The sequence below is a fragment of the Leptodactylus fuscus genome, chromosome 2 (genome assembly GCF_031893055.1).
Source record: "Leptodactylus fuscus isolate aLepFus1 chromosome 2, aLepFus1.hap2, whole genome shotgun sequence".
Taxonomy (NCBI): domain Eukaryota; kingdom Metazoa; phylum Chordata; class Amphibia; order Anura; family Leptodactylidae; genus Leptodactylus; species Leptodactylus fuscus.
Genome location: NC_134266.1, coordinates 173,395,490 through 173,415,087, shown reverse-complemented (window position 1 = coordinate 173,415,087; position 19,598 = coordinate 173,395,490). Strand labels below are relative to the sequence as shown.

Genomic DNA, 19,598 nt, shown 5'->3' with positions numbered 1-19,598 from the left:
ATTCGGAGTCTGTAGATAAATAAAATTATTAAATAAATCACATCTGTGACTAGGTTTAGAACCAATTAAGGGAGCATTCCCATTTGCCCTCATGGCCACCTGCCAGGTCTCTGTCCTATTTCCCGGGGAAATTGCAAAGGGGACGGCTTTCCGCTGGTCAGTTTTAACACCTATTCATTTGAATGGGCTTTTAAAGCAAACCGCTGGTGTCCATTTGCAGACTTCCGTGGGGAAACCATTTTTTTTTTTTTGCATGGACACAAAGTCACAAAAGAAACACAAGACCTCTAAAACAATGCCCCTTGGAGAGATAACAGCAAAGTTGAGATGTTGGGCCATAATGCACAGCAGTACATTTAGCGAAACCCAAACACAGCATATCAAGACAAACACCTCATACCAACTGTCAAACAGTTGTCATGGAGGGGTGATCATTTAGGTTTGCTTTGCAGCTTTGGTCATACCTCCCAACCATCCTGGATTCTGCGGGACAGTCCTGGATTGTGGGTCCTGTCCCACGATCCTGGTCAGCGGGAAGTATGTCCTGGATTGAACTAATCTCTGTCCAGAGAGAATGAACCAGGATCCGTCCCAAGATATTTTGTTCAAAGTGGCCTTCCCTCAACTTCAGTTTCTCTTCATTACATATACACGCACCTACACATTACAGTGAGAATCAGGATACAGCTCTCAATAGAGGAGCAGAGTCAATAAAGAGATGCAGGATTTCACAGAAAGGGGCCACAATTTGTTAATATTAGTATAAAATTTATTATTGACATAAATCCTGGCAGAAACTGAAAAGTTACTTGAAACATTTATTGCTTAAACGCTTTAGTGTGTGTGTGTGTGTGGGGGGGTTACCAGTATTTTTTAAATTGGAAAAAAATAGAATTTGCTTTATGCTTTTCTTCAATAACAGTCATGAAGTAACTGCACTAAACTGACATTGTGATAAACTTGAGAAATTTGTGATAACGTCTCTATAAGTGACTTATGTATTACATTTTATACATTTACAGTCACTTCATTCAGAAATCACAATTACAGTGAGGAAATTGTGCCCCCTAGTGGGTATAAATGTCTAATAATTAGAAATATGAATCACCTATGCAATGATAGGAGATGCATTTCAATAATGATTTTCACATCAAGGTGAAAACAAAATGCTCAAGACAGAGCAATATGGATGCCAAAAGAATAAAACACTTGCCCCAATACTACTTCTTACAGAGAAGTACTGAATACTTGAAGGGGTCATCCCATCTCCACAAAACCTTTCTTAACAAAGAAACAGAGGGACCATCTGATCAGAAGTGGAAGCCTCAGATTTACAGGTTCATTTGAAAGTGTGCTTTACACATAACCGAAATACAATAAAATGTGAAAAGCACAAAAATAAATCAGTATTTAAGAATAAATTGCACAGGTTTCTGTATGTTACAAAATAATAATGATACAAAACCCAAAAAGAATTAAAAAAAATAGCAAAAGGCTTGGGGACCCCCCAAACAGAATCCTAATCTGCTTAGAAAAGCGGTTACCCATGGACCCCATAGACAAAATTGTGAAGAAAAAAAGTGTTTCTTGAAGGAATTTTCTCTCTGCATTTTTAAAGCAGAATTGGCAATGGACTCCTGCAAGGGAGGCCTAAGACAGCTGTGAACCTAGTCTTAGGGGGCGTTCACACTTGAGCCCCTGTGCGCCCGGGGTCAGTCTGCAAGTTTCAGTCCGTTTTTTTTTTGCCCGGACAAAAAGTCAGACATGCAGGACTTTGTGTCCGGCCAAAAAAACCAGTTTCCCCATGGAGAAGCTGCATATGGACACTGGCGGTTTGCTGTTAACCTGATTCAGCTGGAGTTTTCCTGTGTGCACATGTGCCTGTTACCATACCCGCAGGAGCTAAGGACAGCATGGACACCATGCGGCATGGAGGAGAAACCTGCATGGAAGTGCAGACTTCTTCTTTGAAGGAGATGATTTTTGGCGTCTATTGCTGATCCCTACAGCTAACTGGTATTTCTGTCTTTTACTGTGGACACGTGGGACTCTGTTACAGCCTGGGAACCTACCATCACCCACCTACCCATGTGTTTATGGAAGCTTGGCAAGAGAGCAGCACCATGTATACCTGGATGGCTTCAGACTTCTTTGGGCAGTAGAACACTGTGATAAGAAGAAAGGAGGAGGGCTTGTGATGAAGGACATTTGGGACATTTTTTGTGGTTAATGGACAATAGTGCTGATGCAAGATACCGAACTATCAGCTGTGAGCAGGAGATCTCACCACCTACCAAAGGAACTGCCACATGTTATCATGATAGCTGCATATGTCCCCCACCTCTGCAAAAAAAAAAAACTTAGACAAGAGGTTTGTCTCATGAACATAAACTATTTCATAATTCAGCACCCCTTCAATGGGCCAAAGAAGCAGTCATGTGTTCCAACATTTAACCTGCAGGCACTTGTCTAGTGGGCAAGGTCCCCTAGCAAAACCAGCTGATACCAGACCCTTCCCTAACAGCCAACTGCAACTGCAGCTCCAGGCTCAAAAGAGGATGAAAACGGAACTGCAATCCCGAATAAAAAAAATGCATCACTGGAAAGTGAAGAAGCAGCGCTAAAACGTATTGTTGTTAGTTTTTAGCACTTTCCTGCTGACAGGCCCCCTTTAAGAGTTTCTATGGATAATACACATTTAAAGGAACCAATTCAAAACAGTTTTATTTTTAGTTTACAATTCAAAACCACAAAAATGACAAGTAATTAAATATATAATGCCATGCATAAACAAAGTATTTCCATGCAACAGCTAGCTAAAATATATAATACAATGATAAAGCATACTTACTATTATAAACAACTTTTCTAAATGAATGTGAATATAAACAATGTTGGAATATATTTCTGTTCCTTTCACCACTTTTTAAACTGTTCTCCTATAACTTATCTTCCATCTGACTGCTTGTTTGCATTATATCTCCGTATTCAGCCTCACAGAGCTCTATGCAGCTTGGAGGGTTGGAGAATAAGTTACTTTATTGACTCATTCTGTGCACTGGTAGCTTCTTATCTCCAACCTAGAAGTAATACAATTATAAATTTTCTTATTTTCACCTTCACTACTCTTTTATGAAAAGTGGTTTCTAACTGGAGGTTTAACAAACATTTATAAGTACACAACATTCCTGCAAGGGTGACACATTACTCCTGTATACAGTAAACATACTGCAAAAAATATACTTTACACAGTCTATAGAGCACAGTCATTCACATCAATATGATATATATATACCTGTAAACCTGGAAAGATTTCAAATAAAAAGCATAAACTCAACAACGGTCAATGATCAATGCTGGCTGTGGGTGACAAAGCTTTTGTCTTTGCGAACCCCAAGTGGAAGAGGATTGAGTTTAGATTAATGACAAGGAATGCATGATCTGAGTTTGCTGTCCTTTGCAATTCTTGGATCACTTGAGGGATGCTGAAAATTTCAAACAACTTCTTATTGCTCCTGAGAAGGAAAAAGAAACAAGCTATTAAATATATGGATATTATACGGGATGTTTTTTGAGTCAGGTTTGAAGTGATGTATCAGATGACATGAGGACATTTTGTCAAAAAGAGTTGCAGATCGCAAATAATCTGACTCTGTTTCATCTTTCATTTACAAGTAGTGTCTTTACTGGATGTTATGACTATCCATCTTTTCACCTGCATTACTTTTCTACTCATGACATCTTATGCTTTTCCTCCTTTAAGCTAAGGTTTCATGTTGTGGAAAAGCTGAGGCAGGAGTGGCTACAAAAGGAATGGGAAATACAAAGGTAACACTTAGGGTCCACTCACACAGAGGAAAATGTTGAGGAATTTGGTGTGGAATTTCAGCGCTGAATAAAAAGCCTCCCATTGACTTCATTAGGTTCCTTTTTCTGCTAGCAGAGCTGAAATTCCACACCAAATTCCTCACCTTTTTCCTCCGTGTGAATGGACCTTTATATTTCTGCCTTCTGCTCAATCCGCACCTGTCTTTAAAGGGATCCTATGTATAATTAAAACACATTTTTTTCTGGTTGACACGCAGGAATAGCCTTAAGAAAGGCTATTCGTCTCCTACCTTTTGTTGTCTTCTCTGCGCCGCCGTTCCGTAGAAATCCCGCTTTCACAGTAAGTAAGCGGCCATTTTCTTGTGGCCTGTGGGCATATGCAGTCGGCTCTGCCCGAGACCTACAAGTTTGACCTCCTGCACCGGAAGAAGACGCGTGCAGAGGACATTCCTGAAGAAGATGGAGGCGGCGCTGAAGAGTTCTCTCGCAACATTGGGGACGCCCGCAGTGCTGCTTGAGCGCTGGGGACTGCCCCCAGTGCTGCGAGAGAACTCATTTGCATACCGACAAGTATCAGGATTTCTACGGAACGGTGCGCGGAGAAGACAACGAAAAGTAAGAGACGAATAGCCTTTCTTAAGGCTATTCCTACGTGTCAACCAGAAAAAATTGTGTTTTAATGATAGGATCCCTTTAATTAAAAAAAAAACAAAAAAAACAACAACAACGCAGCAACGTAAAGGCCTCATCCTTATAATCACACGCCACGTAAAGTGTACCTCTAGTTATAAAACAACTGTGAATATAAGGAACTTTCTAATATTTCTTATTCAAGATCAAGATGAGGCTGAGCTAACTTTTACATAGAAATCTGTGGAGGGGATTGGCTGCTAGAAAAGACACAGAAATAACTGATTCTGCTAAACAGTGAGCAAACACTTTTGACAATGTTGTATGTTCAAGGCAAGACTCTAGCACTGCACAGGCAGAGGTAATAAATCAACTAGCAGGCAGCAGGCTCCCTCCTCGCCCTCCCCTCTACATAGACTTAGTGGAGGACAGAGGAGCCTCTTAAAGAAGTTACAGGTTTGTGAGAGCCAGAAATCTTGCTTGTTTGTAGGTGACCAAATATTTATTTTCCACCATAATTTGCAATGTGATTTTCTGGATTTGTTTTCTCAGTTTGCCTCTCATAGTTGAGGTCTACCTATAATGTCAATTACAGGCCGACCTCATCTTTTTAAGTGGGAGAACTTGCACAATTGGTGGCTGACTAAATACTTTTTTCCCCACTGTATTTACTTAGCAAACCATATCACATCAATGATAGCGAATTGATATGGGACGCATGGGGCACCCTGGTGGGCAGAAGGGGAAGCGGAGGCAGCCGTGAGCAGGGAAAGATAAAGAAGGTCGCGATCCCGCGGGAAGAGTATTTGTTAGGTAAACCCCAACAAATACTGCTATTATTATATTCTGGGAACTCTTCAGACATAATACTGTGTGGAGGGTTCACTGAGGGACATTAAACCTTGAGGAGGGGCTCCTATGGAATATTATACTGCCTGGTAGAGACTTTGGGACATTTTAGTATATGTAAATAGGGTGTTATACTGTGTGGGGGGCCAGGAAAGGGGGTGCTATGCTGTGGGGAGGGGAGGGGGGTGCAAGTCAAAAGTTTGCTATAGGGCCCAGTCTTTGCTAGTTACGCCTTTGGTTCCAAGAATAAGTAGAAAATCTTGCTGACTGATCTGTATTACCAGTTTTGTTTTACGATTCTATTTTAGGCTTCATGTTCCTTTAAACATTTATTTGACTTACCGGACCTTGGAAAGCTTCTGCAAAACAATGCTTAATTTTTCAAGTACTTGCACATCGACTTTGGTGTCTTTGAGTAACGCAGCACATGTACAAAAAAACGATTCTGTGCTACATGACTCCAGGAATGGCTGCAAAAATCCTGCAATATAAATAAAAAATATATAAAACTACAGTTTCAAAACTGGGCATGATAGACGAAGGCCCACACGTTTTCTACACCAGGATTTGTGAGCGTGGTGTAGGAATTTTTGAAGCAAATGTTCAGTAAGCAATATGTGGCACAATAGTTTGCAGTAAAATGTCCTAAAGCAGTGGTCCCCAACCTTTTTTGCACTGGAGACCAGCTTCAAGCAAGACCATTTTACCATGGCCTAGCAGGGTGTGGTGGGGGTGAGAGATGGCTTTGGTCATATGGGGCAGGCGGGTGTGACACGAGCGTCTGAGTGGACATGACTAATTGCTAGAAACCAAGCTTGAATACTTTACACTAGGCGATGTTGCAATGGTAACGTGTAGACTATCAGGTAGTGTGGCATCCTTAGCAGCTACAGGACACCACGCTATCCGATAGTTTACACGCTACCACAGCAACATAGCCTAGCACGAAGTATCCAGCTAAGACTGAAGCCAGCTGCCACAAGACCCGCGAAAGACCTTCAACAGTCCGATCCTGGTTCGCAGACCAGTGGATTGGGGACCCCTGTCCTAAAGGACATAAACATTTTTTAGAAATAAGGACTCATCTCTCTTAAATGACCATAAAGATACAACAGTTGTAAAGGAGAGTTAGTCCATCAGATAAATAGTTATCACAACCAAGCCCTCCTTATTGTTCTATGGAGACGATGACATTTCACTGATATTGTTCATTTTGAAAAAAGCAACCAAAGATTGAACTGTGAAATACAACTATACCAACTCACCCTGGGGAGGAAAATGCCAATGAAGTTCTACACAGACAGCAAAAAAAATTCCTAGATCCCAATAAAACACAGTATATCTTATCCTACTAATATGATAAATGTGAAAATATTTATGTTTGTTACTCAATCACGCAAAATGGCTGAACGGATTTGAATGAAATTCGGCACATAGATACTTTGTAACCTGGATTAACACATAGGCTACATTATATCCCGGTAAATGACATGGCTTCATGACTGTTATGAATTTATGTTCACATACTGTATTAAACTGCTCTTGGCAGCAGCTAATTGCAGGTTGCTGATAAAGCCTGATCTGTTATCTCTCTATGTAAACAAATGCTAACCCTCAGTCCATTGTGAACAAGTATTTACATATTAGGGCTTGTTCACATCTGCGCCCCGGTCTCCATTCTGCAGGTTACCGTTTCCTACTTGAAACTGAACAGGAGACAGAAACCTGCAGTCATTTTTCACACCTATTCATTTGAATGGGTTTGAAAAGTGTCTGGCCGTGAGCGTTTTGTGCTCTCCGTGGCGAAACTGCTTTTTTTTTTTTTAACCGGACACAAAGTTGGACATGCAGTACTCTGTGTCCGGTTTAAAAAAAACAAAAAAAAAAACGGTTTCGCTGCGGAGAGCACAGTCCCCTCTCCCACCTAGTGAGACAGCCATAGCACCCAGGCTGAGTGAGAGGTTGGGTGCCCCTATGTTTGACTCTCTCACTATCCATTTACTTGTATAGGAGTTATACTAGACACTAGTAAAGACTGTTCTTCCTGCATGACAGAAAGATTTATTTTGTTCTCCATAACAGACATTGTAAAACATGATTGTGATTGGCTCGAATGGTACTTCATGACATGTTTTAAGAGGAAACATTTGTTTCTTGGCCTAGCGAGGAACTGAATTGTCCAGATGTGTGAACAGATCAGGAACAAATGTAAGAACACAAAGGAAATCTTTCCTAATGTTACACTGAAAATTCTTCTTAGTCTAACAATTAAATGAAAAAGGTAAAGAAAGAGAAGAAAAAAAACTTATACAGCCATGGTCTACAATTTAGCCATTCTCTGCGCCCTTTATAAAGCAAAATGGTGATGAGGTAATCTTATAAATCCTATTCTGCTTAGCACCCATACGTTTTCTATATATATGCCTAGTTGTTTATATTCCACTGGCAGCAGATCACACAAATGATAGGGAAAATAAAGTGAAAAAAATTCTACCAAAAACTAATGATACGCAATTACAAAAGCCTCGCTGAGTTCAGTTTTCCGGTAATCTTAAACACGACCATTAATCTTAAACTGATGAAAGCTATCAAGTAAGAGAGTTGGTAAAGAACAAGCCGGCAAATAAGCAGACTTTTGCCATATACATTTCAAAGGAATCTCATGTTTGCTCTTAAACTAGGGAGGATGTTGGTTTTTTTTGTTTTTATTAACACAAAATTAACTCATGGAACACAGAATTTACTAAGAAATTATTTTCAATGGCTTATTGTATACTATAGTCAGGACCTGGCACTATCTGAAGAGTCAGAAAATACTCGGAAGTGATCATTGCATCTGGCTGGCTAGAAGTGGGGGAGGCTTTTTGCATCCCCTTGGCTTCCCACACACCAAGATCATAGTGTTCCAAGAACATGCCATGGCAGTCAGAAGAACAATCAATGGCCTCCTTGTTGTCGTGTACAGATGTGTAATAGGTCTTGATCTAATCTACAGAGCCAATTTTGTTCTATATAACGCAATACAAAAGTATTGCAGTATATTGTACAGGGGATCAAGCAATCTCAAGCTCAAGTCCCCTTGTGGAACAGACAAAAAATAAAAAAATCCTGTATCATGAATGATGTAATAAAATAAAAACCACAAGGCACACATTGTGTTTTCATCAACTGTCCCTCACACCCAAAGAAAAACCAAAAAGTGATCTAAAAGTTGTATATATCAGTAAACAGTATCAATATAAACTAAAACTTGTCTCGCCAAAAAGGAGCCCTAACATTGCTCTATCAACAAAAAAGTTATGGACACCAAAATATGGTGCCTCTAGGCAAATAGTATATTTTCACAAAATGGAGTTCTATTTAGTAAAAGTAGTAAAATATAATAAGGCTCGGTTTACATCTGCGTTTGAGGATTCTGTCCCCCTCTCTGCATGAAAAATGAAGGGAGAAAAGTGCTGCAAGCAACACTTTTCTCTCTGCATTTTTTGTGCAGAAACCACACAGAACCCCATTATAGTCTATGGGGTCCTCGAGTTTCCTAAGCTTTTTTATGCGGATTAACTTTCTGTTCGGGAGGTCCCCAAGTGGACCCCCCGAACGGAAACCTGAATGCAGATGCGAACCTAGCGTAAGATCAATATATTTTTGGTATCACCATAATTATGATGACCCACTGAAAAAATTGCCAGGTCCTTGGAGTGAACACCATAAAAACAAAACACAATCAAAAATTGACAGAATTGTACTTTTTTTTTGCATGTGGATGCCCCCAAAACATTACATTACACTCCTACATGGTGCCAACCAAAAATACAACTTGTTACACAAAGAATAAACCCTCATATGGCCATGTCAAAAAAAATAATAATTTTTTTTAAACATATGAAATTTGGAAGACAAGAGACGGAAAATATGAAAAAAAAAATAAAAAAAATTTGCCAATCCTCAATGCCCAAACTACCCTATTACATAGTTTCTTAGAATCGCCTATACATGCACACGTTCGAGTGTGTCATCTGTGGGGGCCTGCGATGGTCCGTTCCATTTCATTCCATTGAAAATAGAGCAGCTCCTATCCTGCTTTGTTTCATTCAAACATAACTGATCAGAAGTCCCCATAGAGGTAAGTGTATAATGGAATATAATCAAGACACTCGGATTCAGCTGCAAACTCGGCCTCCACTCAGATACACACTCAGTCATGTGAATGGGGTCTAATTCATTTATACAAAGATGGTTGATACAATAGTGTCTATTTTGTAAGAGCCCTGACATCTTCTGTAATATAAACAAGCTACTACTTATTTAGCCTATAAACAGCAAGCCATTAGATTTGATAACATGTTTTATTATCTCACTTTACCTTCTCCTGCTGGATTTCCAAGACTTTGTCTGTATTATCAGGATTGAAGTCACCAGTATAATAAAGACTGTCTAGTGACACTGGTCTTCTGGATCTTATTTTACTGTCTGGTCCATGGCTTTATCTTCCTTACTGTACTCCGCTTAGAGAGTTTAGAAAACTGAAACGTATGTGCATACATTTGCTACTTTTATCATTATGTGTTTCCACTTACAGCATTATACTCCGGATACTGTAACTCTATCATCGAACAAACGTCAAAATATTGTCCGTTTATTTTTCTACACTAGTACTATTATGCTTGACTTGCTTACTGGATATGTCGTTTTTTTATTTTGTTTTTTAATCTTTGATAACCCAGTCAAAACTTAGATAAAAGTTGTATGAGACTCATTTGCTTGAATAAGGCTGATCAACAACACAAGACGCAAATGGAGAAAACCTCATTTTTTCTAGTCTGTTACAACCACTAACCTATTGATGATTCCGCGACATAAATTAACTGGCTAAGTAACAGGTTCTAATGCCTTAAAGTGCTGACCAAATGGACACTTGAGAAAGGAACGATTTTATGTTTATGGTTTTTTGAAGGTCTGAATAAACATTTCCTGAGGCTAAGCGCGGAGCCATTCCATTCCATTCCTATGCTATATATTGGATGGATTGGTCTTGATGTGTTCATTACTACGGTTTCTTGGGGATTCCTGCTGATGATGGTCCCTCATTGTATTGTGTTGATATTTGTTGGGCATACTTAACATTTATCAAAAGGTGATTTTCCAACTGTCCCAATATTTGATTAATTTCTAATATAAGGGATAATGCACTAGGTACCGCGCGGTGCTGTTTTTGTGTTTTTTTCTAGTTAAAGTGCAAAAAGTCATTTTATAAAAAAAAAAAGGTCTGTTAGTGCTATTAATGGGTGTCCCTGTTTCCTTAGATAGCCCACCCACTACACCCTCAGCAGCCATCATTAGAATACTAGATCTCCATCACCACGCCCCCTCTCCCACTCACTGTCCCCCTCCCTTTTTCCCTAGCTAGCTGTCCCACTGCACCGCCAGCAGCCATCTTTGTGACGGCACCAGGGGGCTCACGTTTGAGCAATAGCCTACTATTGTTCACTGCGTGCACATCGCTGATGATGCAACCTGATAGAAGATGGCAGGAAGGAAAGATAAGTATGCTGGGTGGGGTGTAGTGAGGGGATGGGAGAGGAGGACTGAGGATAGGAGGAGTGTAGTGAAGGGAGGGAATGGGTCGAAGGAGAGAGAGGGGGGGATATAGTATGTAACCCCCGTCTCTGGAAGCGTCGAAATAGAGAGTCACAGGGTAGTATGAAAATGTGCCTGGGGCGGTCACGTGACCGTCCCAGCGATCATGGTAAATATTCACTTTTGCTAATAAAAGTTATTTATAAAGTAGGTGTGTGGAGGTCTGGTGTTTAATGTAATTTTTTTTTTTTTTTTTTTTATCCCGGACAATCCCTCTAAAATGCAGTATTACAAAAGATGAAATTTAGCTCTGGTCACAAAGGTCCAAAACACCACCAGTCTTGAAAGGGTTAAAAATATAATCTAAAATATTAACTTACTTGTCTCCATTGAAAGCTGAAGCAAAATATCAAGAATGCCTGAAATAAGTCCCCTATTTGGGACATGCAAAAGATCTACAACAACAGGCACTGCCTGATACTCCAAGAACAGAGATCTTCCTTCATCACTTTTCAGGTCCATGCAAAGAGAATCCAATGCCTGAGCAAGGTAATCCACTAGAAATAAAGAAGAGTTTGAGAAAGTCAAATCTCATTTTATACACCAAGTTATTCACATAGCTGTAAACGTTCCTAAACACAAGCAAATACAATCCGGAAAACCAAGCCTGTATATTGGCCACATTTCCCAAATGGACTCTGATACAGAGAATGGGACTCTGCATCACAGTGATGGTAGAAGTGCTTGCACTATACAAAGTGTGGGACAGTAGAGCGGCAGGGAGGTAGATTACTATGATGCAAGGAATCCCACTGTCTAAACCAAATTCGCTCTGAGAAATGTGGGCAATATACAGACCATATATGCCCATGTGCAGGAGACCTTAAAGCCTTTTAGGATTTTTTTTTATTGTGGCATAACCATGTAAAGATAACCTTCCAGAGCTTGAGTTTAAAACTGCATCTCCAATTATAAATCAACTTCTTTTAGCTGAATAGTGCAGGTGAAAACAATAAACTTCGTAATAACATTTACTTAAAAAAAACCAACAAGAAAAACAAAACAAAAAACAAAATAAGCGCTTTATTCTCCATTTATGTGCAGGGAAAAACGACGGCAGGAAAAGACACACCTTAGGGTGCATTCAAGCGGAGGAAAATGGCGCTGAATTTGGTGAATTGTGCCTCCCATTGACTTCAATGGGTTCCTTTTCCTGCTAGCAGAAAATTCAACAGGAGGCTTTTTTTTCAGTGCACAATCTGAGGCGGATTCCATACCAAATTCAGCACCATTTTCCTCCGTGCACCCTTATGCAGCAGCTTTGCCTTCCATTTAGAGGAGGGAGATGAGGAGTCTGCTGTAAAAGATATACCTAACCTATCTGCTCCACATTATAACCAATATAGCACTTAACTCCACTCCATCTTGTAATAGAAGACTCTATCATAGTACAGAATGATTAAGCAAGCTCCTCCTTTCTCTCCCCTCTCCATAGACTTCTATGTGAGGCTGAATACAAATACAGAGATACTAGAGATATAAAGCGGAGTTCAGGATACAGATTTCTTTACCTGTACTATTTATTTATGAAAAGTGGTTTTAGAACCAAGATTGGCTTTAAGAATGAGCTTTGTGGTGTGCCAGAGTAAAACAGCTAATAAAGTATATTTGTGCAGAGCAGGGCTTCTGGGCTATCTTTTTCCACTACTGCTTCAAGACCAAGAACCTAGTAGTAATTTGGCTTCACCCATTGAAGTCCATACTACAAAGGCAAATATTGCTCAGTTTCAAGATATCATAAAAAAAAAAAAATGTCATTCATTATATGCTGAATCAAATTATGGGGCATTTAGGGTAAGGCTTGTGTAGCAGAAAAAAAAAATCAGAATAAGGCCATTCCTACGATAATTGCCTCCTTAGCAATGCCCCACCTCAATCTGAGAAGCATTGCTGTAGAACATGCGAGTCCAATTTGTACTTGTGTAAAACACTGACTCAAGTGTAATGATCATTACCTTGTGTCACAGTTTTAAGTACGACTAGAGTTGATATGAATCTCAGTGCAAAATTGTTGCTTTTAAAGAAAGCTACAGGTCGTGGCTTATCCTCCAGTATACTTTCTTCTCCAGGATGATAGACTACTCCTTTAAATGTCTCCTCACCAAGGCGCCTTATGGTTGAGGTCAAAGTAGACTGTGGATATAAAATAAATTGTAAAAAGATTTGGGTACTTTTCAAAATATTTTAAAATTGTAATGTTAGTTAGTATATGACCAGAAAAGACCTTTAGGCAAATGCCTGACCTGGGTTCGGTTATCAAGCTGCCTCAATGTCCAATATGAAAACCTCATGAAAGAAAAATGCAGTTTACTATTGACCAATGGCATCCATTGAAACTGCTCAACAATAACAGGCAAAATCTGCAAAAGAACACAAGAGACATTTGTTTTAATGGCTACACCAAAAATGCACATCAGTTGGGATCTACTTGTTGCGATCCACATCAGTCCTCAGAATAATAGGGCAGCAGTGTTGGTTGTGACCATTAAAGGCACCCACTGGAATGGGAGTTTATTACAGCACTATGTAGGGAACAAAACAGGACCTGGTAATGTTCTCAAGATCATTATGGATCCCTGAAGTCAGACTTCCACTTGTCGATAAAGCATATCCCCAGTGGTGTAAGTACCGGGGTAGAAGCGGTAACAGTACCTTAGTAGGCTGATGCTCTTTTTTTAATAGGCTGTTATCTTCCATTACCTGCTAGGTAACGGGCAATATTTACCGGTACTTACCGATCCCTGCTCCTTCTCACACCACCTCCGCTTCCCTTTCTGCATCGTATATCATGTTGCTGGGGCCCCACAAAAGTTAGAAGGGGAAGGGGTGGCTGCCGTGAGCAGGAGCAGGACAAACTCCAATAAATACTGATTATCTTTTCAGATCCTGACGGATAATAATCGGAGGCAAGCAAACATAAAAACCAGTGTTACTCACTTCTCTCCTGGGATCCTGGCCCATATGACGCCTGTGCCAATGTCGAAGAGCGCAGCAGAGAGTGTGGCTGAGCGCAGGAGAGGTAAGCAACACTGATTTTTATGTTCCCTCAACTCCCCTGGATCTCCGATCATTATAGTCAAGGGGTCTGAACCCAGAGTATAATAATAATTTGTGGGAGCATAATACTGTGTGCAGGGGCCACTGTGGAACATAAAACCTTGTGCAGGGGCCACTGTGGGGCATAATACTGTGTGCTGGGGTCACTGTGGGGTATAATACTGTGTACAGGGGCGACTGTGGGGCATAATACCGTGTGCAGGGGCACTGTGGGGCATAATACTGTGTGGAGGGGTCACTGTGGGACATGACATGTCTGGAGGCCACTTTGGGACATCATAGGGCGTGTAAATGGCTCATTGGGGCCAGGAAAGGGCACTGAAGACTTTTTACTCTGCAGTTACAGTTTTAAAACAATAGACACCTGATGAACCCCATTACAGTCAATGGAGTCTGCCGGGCTCTGAGTGTACCCACTATTACAGCGGTCTGCCTATCCATTGTTTTTATCCTGTTTGTTTGTTTATTTATTTATTGTGTTTATCATGTTTTCGGACATCTCTAGTTGTCTAATTAAATTGGACTGTCTATGTGGTTTTGATAAGCTCAGCGGTTACAGATGAATGTATATCCATGTCAAAATCTTACAATGTATGAGACTTGATTACTAAGTTCTAAGAGTACAAAATGTTGTAGCACACATACCTTAACACACTTCTCCTGAAAATAGTTTGTGGGCAATTTATCCATGGACAACGATTTGTCTCGGCCTCCGTTACCTTCTGATTCAGAAAGGCAATCCATAAGAATAGTAACAAGCTTGTAGACGTGCATATTATGAAGAACCTGTGGAGCAGCCAAAATGTTAATAGTTACATCTGCGTTCTTTGCACATCAAAAGAGCAAAATCAGGAAAATTTTGATACAGATGATGTATGTAGCTTTAGCACACACAGGAAAAGTTGAAACTTGTTATAGTGCATTGACTCAATGTCATATATTGCCCAAAGATGTTTCTGCTGCACAAAGCTGGTCAATAATCATTTCTAGATGAAATAGAATAAGTTTCTAAATTTGGTTAGGGAAATAGGGAAGCATTATACACTAACAGAAGGTAAAAGGAAGACAAAGCAGTAAGCTTTACCAAAAACACAGTTTGTATTGTGTCAATCTTCTGTTATTTCTCCTGGTAATGTATACATAAACTGACAGCTAGGCGCTAGCAATCACCTTGTTGATATACCACATTTTTATACAGTGATCACGGACTGTACAGTGTGTGGCTGGGTAGTGACACATTCTACATCACACATTGACATTTGTCAGGTCACTCAAACACTATCAGGAACGGGAACTGTGTCCTATAGGAAACGCTGGCACTTTTTCTTAGAATCCCTTTAATGCATAAGACTGTACGTATTTAAGGGGGCGTTCACACTACCATTGGATTCCGTCAGCAGTGGCCGTGGCTATTGTCCGTATAAGATTTTAGCAATGGACACTAGCTGATCAGTCTGAAATTTCAATTAATTTCAATGGGATTTTATCTTGTGTCCGTATGCCCATATAAGCTCATATATCCAAGTACCCTGCCCTACCAGCCGGGGCAGGGAAACTGCGGTTTTTACCGCATCCACACGCTATACCAGAGCGTTGCTTACTCCTCCTGACGAACAAGTCCGATACAGGATTAGGGAAACGTGTAGAGGAGAATGTTTTTGTATTGGGGCAAACGCTCTCTAGCTGCATATTTATAACGGAGAGAGCCTCCAGGTCCTCTTGTTATGCCCAGGCTCCTGGCGTACTTTGCCTGCATATCAGTAGTCTGATGTGAATCACAGGACTCTGATAGCGATCGTGTTTATGTATTTCAACCAAACTCCCTTCACAATATTGGGGGGTTTTACTTGTGTGATTTGGGACAGATGAGCTCAGATATCCAAGTGGTTTTATATTATACCACAAGCACATCTGTTCATTCACACACTAGTACTAGTTTTACCCTAAAGCAATTTTAATTGGACCTAATAAAAGTTACATTTAAATTACTCCTTCAGTGAATAAATAATTCTTATACGTAGTGGACAACAGATGCGACAGGAGTTGTGGCCAAAGTCGTTGTGTAGCCTGGCCTTATACTGCAGTTACCGATTAATACCATAACTGCAGCAATTACCATTTGGTAACGTTAAAGAGGTTTTTGGAGCACTATGGTATTAATGACAAACCACCAATTAGCAGTGTGAAGAGGCCACAGTACAGTGGCCTCTTGACTGTGTACTAATCACTGTGTTGCACTAGTGTATAATGGCTATGCTTGGTATTGAAGCTTCTATTAAATGGGAGTAAGTTGAGCTGCAAAGACACCGTATAGTTCATGAATGTTATATTGCATGGCCTATCTCAGAAAACTTCCTTGCTACAGTGGTTATGTTCAATAACTGCTGTGCTAGGCTATGTGTACATACCCGAGTGCGTCCTCCGAGTGGACTTCTGATGCTGCTTTCTGATCCTATAATTAGAACAGTTCCTACCCTGGTCTGTGATATTGAATCACAATGGGACAGAAGCCCCATAGAAATTCATTAAGCATGGAAGGCACTCAGATGACATTTGGATGATGCCTTTCATTAAAAAATTGGCCCCTCTCAGCCTGCAAACTTGGTCGTAGCTCAACGCTGCAAACAGTGGTCACTTAGTCAGTCATGAGATCTCATGTTATGACCCCATATTCTGCCACTAAGTATGCAAAGAGTCATTTGCATACAGGACACAGATCATATAGAAAGTTTTGTTAACATTTTTGTTAATTACATATATTTAAAAAACTGTATTTTATGGGGGGGAAGTGTTTAAACTAAACGCCCCCCATCTACTTTATAAATCACTTTAGTTATCAAAAGTGAATATTTACCATGATCGCTGGGGCGGTCATGTGACCATCCCAGGCACATCTTTATAGTATCCTGGGACTCTTCGTCTCGCCACTTCCGGAGACGGTGGTCACATACTATATCCCTCCTCTCCTCACTTCCTCCCCTCCTGTCTCCTCACTTGCTGTCCCGTCACTGAGAAGCCCAGAAATCACTCAAAACACTGCTAAAGGTATTTGGTGGCATTTATTAACCCATTAATAGCACTAACAGACTTTTTTGTAAAACGATTTTTTGCCTGGAAGATCCACTAGTAATCTATAACAATAAACTAATCTAAACAATATACTATTAGCTGTTTGAGGCAAACAAAACAAATCGTAATATTACCATACAAAGAATACAGACCTATGGCTAATTGATAACAATGGCTACCGTATTTTTCGGACCATAAGACGCACTAAGGTTTTAGAGGAGGAAAATGGGGAATAAAAAATTTAAGCAAAAAAAATTGGTAAAATATTTAATAATCTAATAATCTAATATTTCACCAATGTAAATAGAACCGGGGGTTTTCGGACACAGGGATACCAAATGTGTATGTGTTTCAACAGTAATGTTTTTGTTTTATATGTATTCTAGGGATATGGGGGTGATCTGAACATATATATATATATATATATATATATATATATATATATATATATATATATGTTGTTTTAATTAAAATTGTTTCATGCACTTTGTGCACAGGTTTGGCATCCATGGATGGAAAGAGACACCCTGCAGTGAAGCTATGCAAGAAGAGAAAAAGGGGCGGGCCAGACAGGTGAAGGAGGTGTGGTTTTCTAAGCAAACTTGAAAACACGCCTGTTTCACCCGTCTGGCTCGTCCCTCCTTCACTGCCTCTTAGATCTTGCTCCTGCAATGAAGCCACACAGGCAGGGAAGTAGGGGCGGGCCAGACGGGTGAAGGAGGCGTGGTTTCAAGCTTGCCGAGAAAACCACGCCTCCTCCCGTCTGGCCCGCCCCTCCTTCCCTGTCTGTGTGGCTTCATTGCAGGAGCCAGATCTGAGAGGCAGTGAAGGAGGGGCGGGCCAGATGGGAGAAGGAGGCGTGGTTTTCTCGGCAAGCTTGAAACCACGCCTCCTTCACCTGTCTGGCCCGCCCCTACTTCCCTGCCTCTCATATCTCGCTCCTGCAATGACGCGACACAGACAGGGAAGGAGGGGCAGACCAGGCAGGCACCGTGCTGCTCTCCTTTTGATTCGCACAGACGGGACACAGACGCTGCGCACGCTGCATTCGGACTATAAGACGCACACACATTTTCCTCCCATATTGGGAGGAAAAAAAGTGCGTCTTATAGTCCGAAAAATACGGTAACCACATTTTCTGTCAATCGTACCTTAGGTTTTACAGGAACAAGTTTCTTCTCAACATTTTGGGGTTTTGGAAACTGCATAGTTTGGGAAACATCTTTACTTTTCTGCACTGTGAAGAAGGAATGTTTTCTCTAAAAAACAAACAAATGTGTCAACCTACTTCTTAAATATCAATTATTAAACTCTCCGAGAGCACCAGGAAGTAAAAAAAAACACAGAACTCACTTGTAGGTTTTCTAGACGAGACTGAACTTTCTTAGCTTGACTTTCCAGTTTCTTATTTTGCTCACTTACTTCATTGAGCTAAAAGACACAATCAAGAGTGTACTCTGAAACACAAGACACAATCAGCCGGATGGCACACAAAGTGGCAGCAATGTGAGCTAACTGCAGACACAATTGGCATGCTGAATATTATATATTTTCTGTCATGGTAAAACGTGCAAATAAAACTAAGTCTTAGAATAATTCATTATGGCGCACTATATAGGAAAAAGCATAGTCTTCTGATCAGCATTTGCTTACATGTGCATAAAACAGCCATGTGCATGAGTAAATATTCGCATTCACCTAAAACTCATATTAAAGAGGACCTTTCACCACCTCTGTAAATTCCAGCACTTTCCATCATTTAACAGGTGCTGCTCCACTGATATTAGAACAGATGGATTTTTTTCTCTAGCTCCCACTGTACCTGAGCAATAAATGCTGTTATTTTTGGTGCCCGAAATTCTATTTAGTGTCTCTACTGTCTGGTGGTAAGTGTTAGGCCGGGTTCACACGATGTATTTTGGCACGTAATGTGGCACGTTGACGCCATGGGAGCTTTTGCGGGCCGTATACGCTCCCATTGTTTTCAATGGGAGCCGGTACCGTATACACGGCGCTATTTTGCGGCCGTGATTTTGCGGTGGCCGCAAAATAGCGCCGCATATACGGTACCGGCTCCCATTGAAAACAATGGGAGCGTATACGGCCCGCAAAAGCTCCCGCGGCATCTACGTGCCACATTACGTGCCAAAATACATTGTGTGAACCCGGCCTTAGGAGTAGGCATGAGGGTGAATGTGAGCTCAGAAACATACACACGCACCCTTCCTGCTCTTGCCTGACACTGCCAACTGACTGTACAGAGGCCAAGTAACATATCAGGGCAATTATCACAAAATAACCAAAACTGAAAGTCAACTCACAGTAACAGTCAAAACACAACTTCTGGACCACAATATAAAGCACTTTAATTAAAAATGTGACTTTTCTGTCTGGAAAACCTCTCCAATGTTCCTGCCACAAGGCTAATATGCAGATCACTCCCTGCTACGAGGGAAGACTTGTCCATAGATGTAAGACAACGTCACACTAAGTGGAAGGATGACAGACTATTCTCTCTACACTCAGTG

At 40.7% G+C, this 19,598-nt stretch overlaps 1 protein-coding gene across 2 annotated transcripts in view; it reads right to left on the bottom strand.

The window, feature by feature from the left end:
* Nucleotides 1–2,846: 2,846 nt before the first annotated feature.
* The window catches only part of CCDC138 (coiled-coil domain containing 138), a 30,047-nt gene continuing 13,295 nt past the window's right edge, over nt 2,847–19,598 (bottom strand). For both annotated transcript variants that reach the window (XM_075265123.1, XM_075265125.1), the window contains 8 exons: nt 18,424–18,501; nt 18,222–18,329; nt 14,647–14,787; nt 13,188–13,304; nt 12,900–13,077; nt 11,265–11,441; nt 5,650–5,788; nt 2,847–3,515 (listed from right to left, as the gene is read on the bottom strand). In XM_075265123.1, coding sequence (XP_075121224.1) covers nt 3,344–3,515; nt 5,650–5,788; nt 11,265–11,441; nt 12,900–13,077; nt 13,188–13,304; nt 14,647–14,787; nt 18,222–18,329; nt 18,424–18,501 — 1,110 coding nt within the window. In that variant the 3' untranslated portion in view covers nt 2,847–3,343. The remainder of the gene's footprint in view (nt 3,516–5,649; nt 5,789–11,264; nt 11,442–12,899; nt 13,078–13,187; nt 13,305–14,646; nt 14,788–18,221; nt 18,330–18,423; nt 18,502–19,598) is intronic.